Genomic DNA, 18,166 nt, shown 5'->3' on the forward strand with positions numbered 1-18,166 from the left:
AGCACCATAATTTCAGAGTATCATAAGGAGACTATCCTAATGATGTCTCCCAATTTGGGTGCAGTTTGGTTCAGGGGGTCCAAAGTTATGGACCCCCAAACGGGTTGCCCCATCCTCCATTGTTTCCAATGGGAGCTAAGGAGATGGGGGCTGCACCTTTGAGGGTCCATAACTTTGTCCCCCCTGAACCAAGCTTCACAAAACTTGGGGGGTGTCATCAGAACAGCCTCCCAATGATACCCTGAAATTTTGGTGTCACTAGCTTAACAATTGCTTCCCTAACAGGCACCCCCAGAAATTTGCCCAAGAATCTTACTTCTGCACTGTTTTTTTTCCATTGATGTCAATGGGGAATTTCTGGTGCAGCCTGTGGGGTGCACATTTCTGAAGGCACAGTCACAGAACTTTCAGGGTATCTTCGGGAGACTGTCCTGATGACACCCCCCCAAGTTTGGTGAAGTTTGGTTCAGGGGGGCTAAAGTTATGGACCCCCAAAGGGGCAGCCTCTATCTTTTATAAGCTCCCATTGGAAACAATGGGGGATGGGGCACCCCATTAACTTTGGCTCCCCTGAACCAAACTTCACCAAACTTGGGGGGTGTCATCAGGATGGTCTCCTGAAGATACCCTGAAATTTTGGTGTCACTAGCTTTACAAATGCTGTTTTTTGTGGAACCCAGCAGGCTTCATGTGCTGGAGCAATGATACCCTGAACTTTTGGTGCCAATATCTTTAAAAATATGCCCCCTGCAGGCCAAAATGTGAAAACCACCAAAAAATAAAAACGCATCCGAGAATCTCGGATGTTACCGCAAGTTCAGATTGCGCACAGTTCGGAGGGGGTGGGGGCGGGCCCTTGGCCCTCCAAGCGCTTCCAAACCACAAGCCACCAGGGGAGGAGGACGGGGGAGCTCCGCCTCCTTCCACCGCCCATGAGGGGGCATCAAACTCAGGTTTTGCCCAGGGCTCCAGTTCTCCTCATTACGCCCCTGGCCAAAAGGTTGGACCCGAATAACCATGAGCAGACCTCAACTCATGAAATGGATCTTTTCCCATTTTAATTCAGTTGTAGCACCGTACCTCTGGAATGTCTTCCAGCTGGGCTGACTGACACTAGCCTTACACTCCTTTGAGTACCAGGCCAAAACATTTTGTTCTACCTAGGTTTTTAAACTGAGCTGGTGAATATTGTTTTATGCTGTCTTAGCTTGTTGAATGCTGTTTATGCCATTTTTATGGCTTGTCTATTATCCCTCAATGGGGACTCAAAGCAGCTTAAACATCCTTCCATTCTTCACTCCATACTCACAACAACCCTATGAGGTATATTAGGCAGCATGGGTAACTGGCTGAGGGTCACCAAGGAACCTTCCGTAGCAGAGTGGAAATGCCAATCCAGGTCTCCCATGTTTTAATCATACACACTGATAGGTATGATTTTGTTTGTACTGTTTTATTTTGTGACCAGGCCTCTGAAAAGACAGCATATACATCTGCTAAATAAACAAATACATACATTTTCACCACTCCCGTCCTGTTCCTGGCATCTGTACACACCCAGAATCTGCTTTCAGCCTCAGGGGCAGATCAGGACATTACAGATCAGGGTGTAGCTCTGCCTAGGACAGCACTGCAAATTACGTATTTTATTCAAGCATGTGGATTTCTTTTTGTTTTAATATATGATATTAACACACTCAAAAAACAGCCTTTGGGTCATGTAGCAGGATGGTTTTAGGAGAACAAACATCTGTTTGAGCAGTAACTGGAATAATCTGACATTCTTTGATTCATCCAGTAAACTTTAGTTCTCATACTCCTACATTTTTCAAAAGCTGGGATCAAACATTTATAGCCACAGAAGACCTTGTTTGCACAAAATATGCATGTATGTATTTATTACTGTCTCCCTGTAGCTCACACTGTATTTTATACTATTTATCAGTATTATTGATAAATTACTGTAGGCATATGAAATATACATGATGCTCTTTTATGTGGTTTGGAGGTAGTAGTAATTTTCATTACATTCAAAACTAATTGTTTTATCAAAGTGGGTTTCCCCCTGGGAAGAGGAATGTTATTTTTGTAGTTACCGCTTAGACTTGCCTGCTGGACTATAACATGGGGTCACACTGACAGTGGCTGCTACTGGACCTCATGACAAAACACTCTCCAATTACAAATAAAGGGAAATCATCCAGCCAAGAAATAGAACTGGCATGAATTTGATATTTCAGTTAGTATCTGGTTTTAAATATTTGATATCCAGCATTTTTTTGTTTGATGTAGAGGTTTGTTTAATATTCAGAGGGAAAGGAAGCGATAGTGTGATGTCATTTCCACCAGCAACATCACACACAGAGTTTCCAGCAATTCATAAAATGGATTGACAATTGCAGGTTTTTATTTAAAGTGACATCCTGTCATATCCTGGCAGCAGATTTTTCCTTCTGTATAGTTTATAGTATATCTTGTCTTACAGTCCAATCAAAATGGGGGAGCGAGGTTTCAACTTCAACTTTAAAAGACTTTTATTAGGAATATCAGTAAAAATAAAACAAAATACTGGACAGAGTGGGTGTTAAAACAAGACATAAAACTGGACAAAGCACGTAAGGTTGGTAAGGAAGAGGTGATCAAGCTTTCATTAAGTCTTTGATTTGAGCACTTCTAATAAAAATGAGTTTGAACCAGCACATTTGCTAAACACAGTGGCAAGGTTGGCAAACTGGGAAGTGGGCAAGAACCACGGACCTCAACAGCACCCAGCTTTGCTACTGGAAATTAAGCTTCAGTATCAATAGAAAATATTGGTAAATTTCGGGTTCAGTGTTTTTACCTCAGTGAAGCCAAATAGAACTAATATTCATGTGAGGCAGGAGAATGATCTTGCACATGGTACTGCTCTGTCCCGCAAGCAGGATCTCACCTGCTCTCTCCCTCCCACTTTTCCAGTCCAAGCCCAAGTGAATTGGATAGCAGAAACTGAGGGGCAATCTTGCTCTTACTGAAAATATTTGGGTTAAAAAACCCTGAAATTTTGGGTTTGGGTGATTTTAGTTCAGTAAACAGTCCTTAGCAGCACCTGCTACTGGTAATTAGACTTGACCACCAACAGAAATTATTGCTAAATTTTGGGTTCCGGTGTTTTCAACTCAGTATTTGGGTGTTTTTAACTCTTACTGAAAATATTCAGGTTAAAAAAAAAAACAGCCTGAAATTAGACACAACTGCCCCTGTGAGGCTTCTGAATATCTACAGGGACTGAGAAATGACAGCAGGAGACTGATCCTCTATGCGGGTCTAATCTGCATCAGCCCTGCAAGATCTGGCCCACTCTTCCCCCCTCTCCTGGCCCAAGGTCCAAAGGGCTTGGATAGCAGAGGCGGGAAAATTATCTTGCATGTAGGGCTGTTCTGTCCCGCATGCAGGATCACATCTGCTCTCTCCCTCCCACCTCTCTTAACCAAGTCCGAATGCTTGGACAGCAGAAGCTGAGGGGCGATCTCACATGCATGGCTGCTGAACCCCACGAGCAGGATCCAGCCCGGTCTCCCCTGCCTAAGCCCCAAAGGGCTGGGCTAGCAGAGGCAGGGGATCTTGCATGTGGGTCTGTTCACTTCTGCCTGTAGGATCATACCCGCTGAGGGGCTTGGAAAACAGAGGCATGGGGGCAATTTTGAATGTGGGGTTGTTGAGCACCACTCTTCCCCACTTCTCCTGTCCAAGGCCTTAGGCAGGGAGTGGATTTTGCATGCGGGGCTGCTGAGCCCTGCATGTAGGATCGTGCCCACTCTCTGCCTGCCTCTCCTGTCCAAGAGATGGAAGGGAGATCTGAGAGCTGCACTGGGATTAGCCCAGCTCAACATTCAGATCTCTCTCTGTCCCCCACACCACTCTAAACGCCAATAAAGCCAAATCATATATTTGGCACTGCTGTTGTTGTATCAGAAAATTTGTTGTTGTATCAGAAAATTAAATATGGGTTTTTTTGGTGATTCGGATTTACTGAATCGCCATGCCTACTAGAAATACTTTAGCAGCAGTTGACAAGGATTCACCTGATACTTTTACCCCATCACTGAGCTAAGGCCCAGTATTTGAAGTGTTTCCTATATTTAATTTAAATACTTTGAAGTAATTTAGATTGGATTAACTGAAATATTAAATGGGGAGAAATGCTATAAAAATTAATTATCATGACAATTAAAATTCTAATATACTTGTGAGTAGGGTTGCCATTTCTGTTGTTATAGCAGGACATCTCCTACCAACAGCTGATGCCTCCTGCAGATAGTGAAGAGAGCAAAAATACTTGACGTCATGCTGTTGATGTGTGAGCCTTTCACTAGAGGCCGCCAGTAGCTACCAACCCTATTTGTGAAATACAAGTAAATGTAGACCAAGTAAAATCTAAATTTTCAGTTGATACTGGACTGATTTATGCAATGTTTAATGTTTATACAAATGAAAGCCATATTCATTTCAGAACAAGTATGTGGATACATTATGGTATCCATATACTTAATTCCCACTCTACCATGATGCTAGCTTTTGACCTTGGGCCAATCGCTCTCAGTATAACCTAAATCACAGAGTGGTTGTAAAGATAAAATGGAGGTGGAAGAAAAGCATGTACAGTGCACACTTCTTATCATGAAGGAAAACAGCAGGTATTTATAAAGATGTAATTGGTGATGTTGTATCAGACTTTCCTGCTTTTTTCCCCTCTCCCATCAATTCAGTCATAGCATTCCCCCCCCCACCCCCAGTTCTGCAGCACATATTTGTTACATGTGGATGGGCTCCATCCCTAGGTATGATTGTGCTCTGAGCTGGGCCCTGCTCCTTGCCACATTTATACCTTCCAAATCATAACAATTCTACCCGGAGACTTAGTTCTAAAGTTTCTAAATTCTCAAATTTAATTTAATCCTCTGAATTACATATTTCATTACATTCACTTAACTTCAGAAAAATATGGAAAGTGTAAAAATGTTCACGACTAGTGGACACTGCACAATACTGGATATGTTAAAATTAGACTGGGCATGAGACACTAAAATCTAATGATTATGTCAGCTACAAGAGTATGGTCATGAATGGCACAATGTGACTGGATTGTGTTGGTTTGTGATTTTTACTCACTTCAGTGGAATAGACAGAGGGCAACTTCAGTGAACTTTGCTCAGCATTACTCACAATTCTGATTTATCCCTATTTCCCATGTGACAATTACCCTTTTCAAGTATTGCATTCATGCACATTTATCCAGGAACTAATAAACAGGCTCAGGACTACATGTCTTCAGTTTATCCAACTTTACTTGGAAATAAATTTTATTTTGATGGAACTTAGTTACAATATTTATGGTTATGATCCCAGTGCAAGTCTCAATGCGCTGTTCTGCCCTAGTAGTTTAGGTTTAATTAATGCCACTAAAAACAATTTAATTACCATGTCTGAAAACCCTGGGGATTAGACTCTAAAACCTCTTAAGAAAGCTAGTCACTAGAGGTACACATAGCTCTCAAAAAACCTTCAGTAAGGTGTTTTTGTAAAATTGGGAAGGATTATAAGTATTTCAAGTACCACTTCAGACACTGCAAGTCCAGCCTTCATTATAAGTCTACCATCTTAGTAGCAGACTTCTTAACACTGATAGCCACCCTTTGACAAAGTTCCATCTTATCTTTCACAGACAGAAGCAAACATGGAAAACAAAAGCTGTAAAGATCTTAATCGGAAACCTAAACAGTGCATACTTAATGCAAACAGCTGCCACAGTTACCCAAATACTGGGGCAATGTGCTCATACTTTTATAGATTCTGAGGCTTTCCCTGGGGTGAAACATACAAAAACGACACACTGGAGGTTGCTACAGCCCTAGACTCTGGCCCAGTGCTGACCAAACCTGACAAGTCATTAATTTGGCAACCACCTCAGTAACTGATCCTATCACCCTCAGTTATGACTTCAAGGAGGATTAGTGAAGACTTGACAATGGGGAATTGGCTACTGATTGCAAAATGATCATTTCAGCCAAAAATCCACCAAAAGTGATTTTAAAGGACTGGTAAGATTAAATATACTTTAATAAAATCTGTGCTTTTGGGGAGATTCAGAGGTAGCCTTTGATACATTTTCAGCAAAAGATAAGAGGGATCCTCTAACTTCTGCAGGAGTCTACCACGTACCTTGCAGCTGGACAAGTCTACATAGGGACCACGAAACGCAGTGCCCAAACACGAATCAAAGAACATGAAAGGCATTGCAGACTTATTCAGCCAGAAAAATCAGCAATAGCAGAACACATGATAAACCAAGCTGGACACAGAATGTTATTTGAAAACACAGAAATTCTGGACCCACTCTGATAGCCACTACGTCAGACTACACAGAGGAGCCATTGAAATCCACAAGGACATGGACAATTTCATCAGAAAGGAAGATGAAAATGAACAAAATTTGGCTACCAGTACTTAAAAACACTAGAATCAAGACAATGGTTAGTGAATACCACCCAGACACAGGATGTCTCCAGGCAGGAAGCAATAAAATGGATTAAAATACCAGTCAACTGCTATGCAGATACTTTCACTAACTGATTATGCAACTTCAGTGTTACATACATATACTAAAATGGGTGGATTCTACTTAACACATGCAAATTACACTTGCAAATTGCACCCTTAACACTTTTAACCAATGCAAATGGTTCTTTCTCCCACCCTGGATATTTCATCAGATCCTCTGAAGATGGCAGTCACAGATGGGCGAAACGTCAGGAGAAAATGCTACTGGAATACGCCATACAGCCTGGAAAACTCACCACACCATTAAAAAGAGTTTTGGCAATTCCTAGAGTGTCACAGTCAGCGTGGTGATGACATTGTTAAGTATTCATTGGAAGTGATGTTACAGCAAAGGTGCAATCCCATCCCCTGTCCACAGCCCCTTATTCTCCCACTGGTTGGCAGTCTCTGATTTGCCAATGGATTTCATAAGACTCTACTGTCCAGCCCTATAAATCTTTCCTTAGTTGGCTCTGGGCATACTCTGCTGTTTTTTTCATGTCTGAAGATTACTTAATCCCTTGGACATACACATATGACTCTTTGTAGAGAGAGTACTCCCTGCAGAGTTCCACACAGACAAGATGGAGACTAAGGAGAAGCCAAACAAGCAGCCAGTCACTAGACAAGAAGTAAGGAGACAGATAAGTGGGGGTTTGGGGCAGGTGAACACGGAGGGTTTGGGGCAAGTGAACATTCTTCTTCATGGTTCAAACACCACCACCCCCGAACCCAGATATCTTCTACAGTGCATTCAGGATGGCATCCTAATAACAGATAACATACGAAACTGAATAACATGAGACTTACTATGCAGTAGACTTGTTTAAGATTGCTCCCCTTGTCATGCATCTCACCAGCTTCAAAAGCGAAACAATATTCTTCTCTCTCCCCTTGTCCCAAGACCTCAGTCAGTCACAGTGAACTCTTAATATTATAAATGAAACTGCTGTGTGGGCTCTCCTATAACAACTTCTAGATATTAATTGTCAGTGCATATCGACACCAATTATTTGCAATGCACTTCCAATTAATAAAAAGTAACTCCCACATTTAAGTCACAGAGAACCATACAACCATTCTTATTTACAGAAAACTAAAGAAAAACCATAAGAAAGAGCCTATTCACTTTTATACAAAGCACAGTTCACAAAGAGGAAAGGAAACATTACTTTTGGGTAGATTAGTGCACCAAGGTTATGAACGCTGTTCAAATAATGGAATAACAGTTTCTGGGTTCAGTTTCAATTTGAGTTCATAACAAAGATCTCCAGGATCTGTTCTGATTCTTGTTCTGAAGCATGATTCTTTCATGCAGTGCATTAGCTGGGACACTTTTGTTTCAAATCTGGACATATCATCTTACTTTCTGTCATGCCTAGCAGCAAGGAGGTAAACAACTGTGGATCTAAAGAACATGGTTCTGGAGTAAGGCCAACATTTTAAACTATCTTTTATTTGTTTACTTCCTCTTTATTAGCTACTTCCTTTTTATTTTTTACTTCCTCATTGCTACTAGCAATGCACCTCTACTGATTTTTTATTTATTTATTTTTATTTATTTTTTTAAACTTACATATTTTTTTAACTTATTTTACTTCAGTAATACTTGGAAAGGCTTGGTATAATGGAATAATAATGGGAAACTAAGAAACAATGGGGAAGGGGGGAACCAAGAACCAAAACAGCCTTGATATTTTACCAGAATGGTGAAGAGCTTTTCTACTGATGCTACATAAGTGTCCAAAAAAAAAAATCCACAATGATTTTAAAAAGAGAGAGTGCTGCAACTGTGGGGGAACAGCAGCATCTGTTTTACAATGTCATTTTTAAAATATTTAGCAGCAGCACATCTTCACAGATCAGACACAGTCAGCTAATCCAGAAACCCGCCTCCAATTACTTCCTACAAGTTAATACCAACTGATGATGCTCATTTTGGCTTCTCTCCATCCAGCAAGCACCTGTCACTAATGCGTTATGCTAATTGATCCCAACAGCACCTACGCTTACAAGATGCTGCACAGCTAACTGGCTCAGTGTCCAACCAAACTGTGCTTAAGAGCAATGCTCTGCCAAAATGTTCAGGATCCAGAATGCAATTCTGCTGGTTGACTGCTTCTTTATCCCATCCCCGTACAAAATGCTTTTCTTTTTCTGGGTCATAAGATATAGCCTGCATCCTCTGCTACAGACGTACTAAAATGGAACATATAATAAAATCAGAGGGGTCACTGAAGCATGCTATCTAGTGCTAGTCTCGACCTATTTGTTCAGAGTTTTGCTTGGATTGTTCAATTTCATTCTGCTGGCTACATTTCTTCAAACAGGACAAATAGAGAATACCAAGGAACATTATAGCTTGCCTTATGGAGCAGTTTCAGCATGACTCCTTCAAGACAAAAGCTAAACAATTTTATTAATTGCAAATATAGTTCAGAAGCAGCTGTGTGTTAAGTATTTCATGAATACAGCATTAGTTTAATTTTTGTTCTAGTTCATTCCCCATTTATGATTGTATGAAGCGCAGCATCGAATAGCATGACATGCATAGCAACTCAGATGCAGGAAGTGAAAAATTATACCCACTACTACCATAAGTTATAGTGCCTAAGTAAGAATGTAGCTCAAGGGCCAATATTCACACAGATAGCATTTTGGAAACACAAGGTCAATTTGGGTCTGAGTTATAATAGGGAAAGGGGTAGTACTTCCCACCCAGTTGAGTAGGGCATGGTGACTTTGTCTGAAAATGGTACAATAGATACAGTTTCCAACTTCAAAATATGTGTATTTTTTCTCTGTGTCATTTAAACCGGACCATTAGCAGACCAAAAGAAGCACACATCTAAGAGGCAGCATCCTGCGAAGTTTCAGTGTCTGTCTTACAGCCAAGAAAACACAAATTTAGGACCAGAACTCCATCTTACTACTGCAGTTGTAGACAGGAAGAACTGACAAGGGAAAGGAGTATGAAGAAAACAAGGTGGAGAAGAATGCATGGAGGACAGAAACAGGGCAGCAGGGATTGTTGGCCACACCACTTTTTCAGAATACTTTATCTCTGATGCCCTCATTTTCTTTCTGACTGGAGAAAATAATAATATATTCTCTGCATTGGCAGGTTAGTGTCATGGAAGATTCATTACTATTCATGATAATTAGGATGATGATTGCATCATGGTGTTAATTTTTACTGTCTATTTTATGGGAAGGGTTTTTTTCTGTCAAGAAACCTGAGTGGTTCCATCTTTCCCTAGTAGTTAAGGGAAAGGATAGGATCCATTATCACAGCTATATTGTAAGAATATTGCTACTGTTCTTAGAAAAGATACAGAGAACCTAATTCCCACGGTCTTAGGAATTAACAGCATCCAAAATGTCAAGCAGAGCAATCTCGGAGAGGGTAGCTGCACTGCCGCTGGGTCAGCACAGGCATGCCACCTCCAAAGAAGATTGTGCTATGCAAACAACAAGCTGAAAACAACACTGTCCTTCCCCTATCAAAGTGGTTTATGCAGCTCAATGGGCTATTCCACTGCTTTTGCCAGTGTAAGTCTGGAGAGAACAGGGTATTAAATCAAATAATTATAACTGGGGGCATTCCTGGACTGAAAGGGCTCAGGAAGCTGACACCACATCTGAGAACACTCTTTGGTGCCAGCACCGGCTCCTGTGCCTGACGAATGTTGGCACCTGGGCAACAGATTGCTGCATGACTCTCCAACACCAGAACAAGTACCACTTCACTGGCGTAAATGCCCCTTATGCCAGCACAAGTGGCATTTACACTGGTGCTGGGATCACACCGCCCCCTGAGCAGTTCCTCTCTGCCCCCGCCCCCAGATTGCACTGTTAGTTCTGTCTGTGCTTGAATTGTCATTTTATTGGAATGAAAGGATTTGAAGATAAACAAGAGCTAATCTAAAGCCACCAAAATTAAAAAGGCTCTTCTCAAAAAAGAACAGCAAATTTGTAACATATTAGTAAATTCGGCAGTGCTTTAGATGTTTGAAATAGAATGTGGTTCTTTACCTGGGTTGTCTTTGCTCTTCTGCCATGCATACTGTTGCTATGGTTCATTTTTTGGTGAGTGATACCTTCAGACAGACAATGAGATTTCCTGCAGGGGAGTGTGTTATAATTACTGTACGAAGAAACATTCTCCATTGTGGTAGGTGATGTTTTGTGGTTCCCAATATCTGGAATATGAGACACTAAATTCCGACAGTACCCTCCTGGAGTATTTCGTGGGCCACCATTTGTTGTAGCAGCTGTGTTTTTGGGAGAATACAAATCACTCATGGAATTGGCACGCTGGCAAGTGCCCAACTGCTGATGACTATTGTTTGCCTCTCTTCCTCGATTTTCTTCACCATCCTTTTCCTCAGCAGAACATAAGATTTCTTCATTGCTTGTTAAGTGTTCTTGACTGAGATCAGAAAGAGAAAATTCCAAGCTGTCCTCCCGCCAGATATCTGCAGATTTTGAACGTTTTTTCTTGAAGCTCATAGGCTCCAAAAAAGTGGTCCCATTTGTTGAGTATGAATGTTGCCTATTACTTCCTTCAGCCAAATATCCATCGGCATAAAGTCTGCCTTCTTCTGAATTAGGCATACTCTGTATGGATGCTGCCATGTGAACTGTACTACTATCCATGCTGTGAGTGACCGACGAATCTGTATGGTAAGAAACTGGCCTTAAACCCATGTCCACTCTGTCTACCCAGATTGGGCTTCCAAAATCCTCCAAATTGCCTTCTTGGGTAAAAGGCTCCAGGCCATTTTCAGCTAATGACTGAGGGATACTGGGAGTACTACTAGATCTTGTGCTTACTTCTGAGTTCCTATGAATAATTTTTCCTGAAGAAGCATGCCTGGTCCGTCGAGATGCTTTGTTTGAAAGGCGAAGTGAGCGTGATGTGTGTTTTCTTCCAAGGCTGGCATGCTTCTCTCCATAGAATTGATGTTCTACATTTTGACTCTCTGCATTGCCCATGGTTTTAATGACTGCAATAATAAGAAACCCTGTGTTAGAAATACAATTTCTACAAACTACAGCTCTTCTATAGTTTTTCATATCTACATATTTGAAGCCGCTGACAAAGAAGGTTGTTGCCACAGTAGTACCGTGTTATAACCAATCTACATACCGTCATCTTGTCTCACATATCAACCCAGAAATCAGACTGAATTAATATAGCCAGCCTTAGAGTTGAATGGCGTCTATGTATGTTCACAGTGTTACAGACTGATTTTTTACATATAAGTCATATAAGGGATGAAATTGTTTAACAAGAAATGTTGTCCCTGAATATTCACATGCATGATTATTTATAGGTCATCTCCACTGAGCATAATTCAAGAACAAAGTTAGTTAAAATCAATACATGTTAAAGCCATATAGATTGCCGAGAAAAGCCCAGTTATCATCACAGAGTTTTAACCAGTATATGCAACATTTGATAAATTGTGTTATTGAGGTAAATAATTAAAATAACTTTGTTCAAATAATTTTAATTTCTTTCTGAGAAAAGAAAGACAAAAAAAGATAAGAAAGATATATGCCAACCCAGCTTCCTCATCTAGCCCTATCACATGGTTCCCAAACAACAACAGGGAATATCGTGCCTGCTTTCCACTGGCACTGCAGTCCTTAGGCCCCCACTGGCCAATGACATTATTGGTCTCATCAAGGGTATATGCCAGTGATGGAATTCTAATTATTCTGCTATGAGTTCGCTCCCCCATCGTGGCCCCCCCATCACTGCCCAGTTATCTGGCTGCTGTACCCCCTTTTTGATATTGGGGCCAGGGGGAGGCAAGGGAAGGCAGTGGCTGCAGCTTGGCCCGCATGCAGCTGGGCCACCCACCGAGCCTCCCACCTCCACCCCCCCCAGTGCTTCCCGGCTCGGGAAGTCTCCTCCCTGCCCCGGGAGCCCAGGGCAGGGAGGAGAGCCAAGCCAGAGCTCTCCTTCCTGCCCTGGGCTCCGAGGCGCTAAAAGCTCTGTCGCTCCCTCCTACCTCTGGTACATGCTATAGAAGCCGCTAGCTCTACTCTCTCAGCTCTGGCTCTGTCAGAAGCAGCTGCAGCAAAGGCAAGTTTCCCAGTCCCAGGTAAGCACTGGCCTGGTGCACTTCCATCTCTGTCTCCCACAGCCCTAGTGGTGCCAGGGGCAAGCCAAGCCTAAACCAGGCACAGACTCTAAACAGGGTAACAGCACTCCCTTACTATTTGACCATTCAATAATAAAATGTATTAAGAGATATACAATCTCAGAGCATTTACAATGCAATCCTAAGCAAAGTTACACCTTCCTTGACTTTAAGGCATATAACTGTTTAGGATAGTATACTTACTCTTCATTCCCAATTGCCATTAAGAGATCCCCTTTTAAATCCATCTATAAGACATATTTAGCAGTAAATACTGACATTCAATTGTCCAAGTTCGTTAAAAATGTCTTTTTACAGTTCTCTTCACTGGGAAAAAATTTTGATGAGAGCATACCAGCATAAATAGTCAATGAATAGCCCATCTAGTCATCCAAAATAGCCAAATAACTCCAAAAATAAGAAAATAGTATGTAAGGATCACCCGATTTTGAATAACCTGAAATTATGAACAGGGGCCAACCTTCCCCAAGCCAGGAGCAATGACTCCCTCCTCCCTTCCACTACCTAAGAAATCTGTTGGGTGGGAGTGGGGGGGCAGCCTGAGGATCTTTAAAATTCCAGCCCCAGATATTCCCCAAACACTTCACAAATATGTGGGATGTAGATACCAGCATTCCCAAAAATCTTAGGGTATTTTTCATATATATGACTGGATATATCCAAGTATATATTTCTATTACTGAGCAGACAAAGGAATGGAAAGGGAGAGAATGACACACCCGCATGTGATTTGCTGTCATGTGAAAGACTGAGAGCTGACAGTGCATTCAGAGAGCAGGGAGCGACCTCGCTATATTATAAAACTGGTCAGACAAAATAGTAAAACTTGCAGACTAATGTATACAAAATTATTCATGCTAATTTGCTTAAATCACAATCTATGAAAGTTGTAGAGTTCACCTTTTCTTAGGATGGCATTTGGAATTCCATGGTGCAGAATTAATTTATTACACAGACACTGGGGAAAGCAAAAGAAGAAGAAAAACCCTTTCTGAAAACACACAAATATTTTCTACAATTGTAAAAAGGATATGTCAAGAACTGACTAATAATATGCCCTAACTATATAGTTAGGCTCAATATGATTTTCCACGAAGAATTATCAGTTGAGCTCTAGAGCAGTTCTCACATTCTTAGCCCCCTTTACACTTTATTTAAAATATACAGAAATTTAAGAGAAAATCTACCCTTTTACCACTCTCTGACCACATGAAGTTCAAGTACAACAGGACAGTTAGAACTGTATATACAGAACTAAGCAAGTGATCTGGATTATGTGCTCTTACTAGTTGAGACTTGGGTTGTTTTCTCTCTTGGTTTAGGAATGGTACAGAGGCATTTACAACAATAAAATATGGGAACTAACAACAAAAGGTTTTTCACTAAAGCAATCGAATCTTCATTTCAAGAACATAAGATTGCTGTTTTGTGTCAGTTGGAAAAGCACAACTGAGCGTGAACTCATAACTACTGAGAAGCTACTAATTTTAGCATGCTTTGATATTAAAAAATCATTCCCAGGACATGCAGTTACTTGCCCAATGCTTAAAGCAACTGGATGCAATTTGCCAGTTCAGCAAATGCTGTGAACCCTATAAAAACATAAATAATGGACAAGATCATACAAAATTTAGAAAGCTTTTCCCTTTCTGCAAAATTAACCTAAAAGCAATCTATCTCTAGAAAAAAAAACCCTAAAAACAGCTTTAAAATCTTGCTCTTCTTAGGAGTAATGCTTCTGCTTCCACAAAGTTTGACAGCTTTTCTCAACACTAGCTATTGCTAAGAATCCAAACAGAGATGCTTAATGGGAAGCAATAGGAGAGAATAGGAATCATGTAGGTAGTATTTTTATATAAGGAGGCCATTCCTCATATATTCCAGTGGATGCAAACTTGGGTTTTTATCTGAGCACACTATTAAAAAACTGAAAGGCAATACTCACTCTTTCAGACTCTACACATTATCCAAGAAAAAATTATTTCTAATCACCAATGTGAAAGTTCCAGAAATTTTGAAGCCACGGAGGTTGGGGGGGGGGGGGGGATTTTTTGCCCTTTTACTCTTGGGAAAACTGAAATGCATGCAATACTTAATGTTGTAAAACCTAAACTTATTTTACTGATTTAACAACAAAAAATATATAATTTATAACTAAGTTAACATATAAAACGTTACTATTTAACACATTCATGAAATTTAAAAGTACTTGACAAAGAATTGCAAACTGATGCACCCAATTCTACCATAGCATAAGAATCTTAATTTTTGCCATCTAACAGGAAAAAAACAAAAGCAGAAAACAAATTCTATAGTAAACCAAAGAAAGTACATATTTGGACTCTCATGCAGTCACAATAGTTTGGACTATCAACATACACCTTCATGCAATGAAGAAACTGAACTTTTGAGAAAGTTCTCAGATTTTCACATGCTATAAATGTAGAAAGAGTGAAATCCTGTTTTCTCACTTGAAATGAGCAACAGTATATAGGAGTTTTTTTCAGTGCTCCCCAAGATAATTTCAAATTTTCCCAGTTAAAATAAATGAACAAACCTTCAGACTTTTGAGTGGAAAAACTTTGGCTTAAGAAGTATTTCACTCATTATAAAATATAAAGTATTTCATAGGAAAGTTTTTTTCCTGTGCTTCCCAAATTTCCCAGTTTCTCCATCATAAAGCTCTTGGGGGATTCCTGAGAAGGGGAAAAACAGTTTTGCTCCAATTTTTCCAGACTTTTTTTCCCCTTAACAAAGGCCCTTTCTGCATGGGCCAAAAACGACGGCCTGGGGGCGGTAAAAACGCCGCCCCCAGGCCGCCGTTTGCACAGGCGGCGCTGCTGCAACGCAGCAGCGCCGACCTGACAGCTTCCAGGGCGGCGTCAGGTCGCTTCTAAACAACAACCCTTTAAAGGGTTGTTGTTGAAAGCGTCTTCCCAGCGGTAGCGGTGCGAACCGCGCCGCCGGGAACACGCGAAATTTGCTTGGCCCGTCCCACTCACCTTGTCCCGTCATCGCCTGCTGGCCGTTGAAGCCCGCCCACGCTGTCCTCCGACCCCTGGAGGTCGGAGGGCAGCGTGGGCGGGGCTTTGACGGCCAGCAGGCGACGACGGGTCAAGGTGAGTGGGACGGGCCAGGGAGAAGAGGCGGCTCCATGCGGAGCCGCCTGCCGTTTGCCGGCCTCTGCTGCGGCCGCTCGCATGCGTGCATGCGAACGGCCTTCACCTCCACGCCGGCGGAATTCTCGCCGGCGTGGAGGCGACAGGGAGGCCGTGCGGAAACGGCCATACACATTTTTCACCTCACTTAATTAAAGAAACAGAAAATGTATGGAAATATCAGAAGAACTCTAGGATATTCTAGAATACAACTGGATATTGTGAGTTGCACAAAATAGTATATAAATATTAATTATAATAGCAATAATAAATATAAAATTAATTGAAAATGGACATACTAGACATGCAATTACTATTGCATATTGCTTCAATCAAAGAAAAGGTATCAATGTCCTGTAAAGGACTGCTGGCTCTCTGCTACTTTTAAAACTGTCATACCACTGAAAAAATGAGTTGAAGACAGCAATAATTTTATTAAAAGATAGCACCTATTACATTGTTCATTTCAAAGTCAACTAACTAGGAAATATAATGGCCATAGTGGAACAGAGAGTGAAGTCCCCTTAAACCTGATGAGTTTCAGCATGCTTTTACTATGGTCAATACTTTGAAAATTGAACCTAGGTCTTCCTGGTTTACTGTTCATATTCTTAGCTGCAATACTATCAGATATTTAGATCGCCCATCTTGCTGTAGATTAACCCAAAGATTTCCATAGGCAAAAAATGCCAGTTTTTCTAACCTTTCCCCTCATCAACTGAGAATTTCTTCCTCCCAGAATGCTTTTTTCCCTTTCTTATGACAAATTAAAACTAATTCAGCCCTCAAAGTTTTAGGCTGCATGAACTTCATTAACTTTAGCATTAAATATGAAGCACCTTGCAAGACAACAGATGGCAAATTTTAAAATTAGATTCTGGTGGGAGGCTGTTATCATCAGATCTATATTTTCAGCTGGAAGTGAAGTTTCAAGACTGAAAATTGGAGGCAAGAGCAAACCAACAGCATGGCCTTTGTTTCCAAAAGCAAAACAGCTGTCCACTGAAATAGATTTTCTGTCTGACTCATATGACACATGATAGCAACAGACCCACTTATTAGAACCTGTACCTATCCTAATCTCCCCTACCCCCTTTCCCCTTAGATACCTTCCTCCCAGCCAGGCTATCTTCTGATACTGGAGTTCATTTGAGGAACAAGCAACATCAGGGGCGTGTCTGAAGCTGGGGCATACTGAAGGTAGGGCAGAATTTAACCCTGTAGCCCTTCTGTTAGCCCCAAATCTACTTTGGTATTTTCCGCACAGCAGAAATATAATATCTTGAGGACACTATAAACAGTGTTGTGGGGAAAAGGTTTGCAGTGTTTTGGAGAAGAGGTTGCTATAGCAATTAGCATATTTAATTGCTAAATTAGCAATCTTTTTTTCCTGAAGATAGGTTAAAGACATCTCCTGCTTGCCTGTGCAAAGAAAAGCAGGTAGGATATGCTTTATTTCTCCCACCTCCCAGCTCTTACTTTTATTTTCGCTGTAGTTGCCTACAATTTTTGGCCCTTTGGCCCCTCTGCCATTTGGAGAAGGTTTGTGATGGAGGTTTCCTCTGCTTGCAACTCATCTGGACGTGATTTCACTGCAAAAAGTACATGAATAAAGTTTGTTTTGCCTGGTGATCCTGTGTCTTTTGAGGGAGATGTCTGCAATGCTATGACAACACAACACAAGAATCTGCAATATGTGCATATTTGAGTTGACATAGCTTCATAGACATATCTCTACAAAAGAAGAAAAATGGCACATGCGTAGGACTGCTAGGCAAAACAATCTTTAGTAATGTACTTTTAACAGTGAAATCGCATGTGGATGAGCTGTAAGCAGACGAAACCTCCATCGCAAACCTTCACCAAATGGCTGGCAGGACAGAGAATCACAAGTGGGAGAACATGGCGGGTGTAACTATGAAACTGACAAGAGCTCTTTTGGTCAACAGGGGGGGAAAGAGAATTGTTTTGGCTGCCAATGCTTGTTTTGTCCATGAAGTGAACACAAAAAGCCAAATTGATCTTTTTAATACATCTTCAGGATGTTTTAATTCTGCTTTGCAGAACACAGGAAGAGCTGGGCATCAGAAAATGAGTCTGCTGAAATATAATTGTCTGTCTCTTGAATGTGACAAAGTGAAAAACTATAGATACTTCACTGCTCTGATTTGCTTTTTCTGTGATTAAAATATATTAAAATTTCAAAATAAACTCTATTCTTTGACATTTCACAAAGCAGTATAGCTTTTTTCA

At 41.0% G+C, this 18,166-nt stretch overlaps 1 protein-coding gene across 6 annotated transcripts in view; it reads right to left on the reverse strand.

The window, feature by feature from the left end:
- The window catches only part of TIAM1 (TIAM Rac1 associated GEF 1), a 237,403-nt gene that overhangs the window by 94,383 nt on the left and 124,854 nt on the right, over positions 1-18,166 (reverse strand). For all 6 annotated transcript variants that reach the window (XM_048492825.1, XM_048492826.1, XM_048492822.1 and 3 more), the window contains one exon: positions 10,615-11,588. In XM_048492825.1, coding sequence (XP_048348782.1) covers positions 10,615-11,577 — 963 coding nt within the window. In that variant the 5' untranslated portion in view covers positions 11,578-11,588. The remainder of the gene's footprint in view (positions 1-10,614; positions 11,589-18,166) is intronic.

The sequence above is a fragment of the Sphaerodactylus townsendi genome, linkage group LG04, assembly GCF_021028975.2.
Source record: "Sphaerodactylus townsendi isolate TG3544 linkage group LG04, MPM_Stown_v2.3, whole genome shotgun sequence".
Lineage (NCBI taxonomy): Eukaryota > Metazoa > Chordata > Lepidosauria > Squamata > Sphaerodactylidae > Sphaerodactylus > Sphaerodactylus townsendi.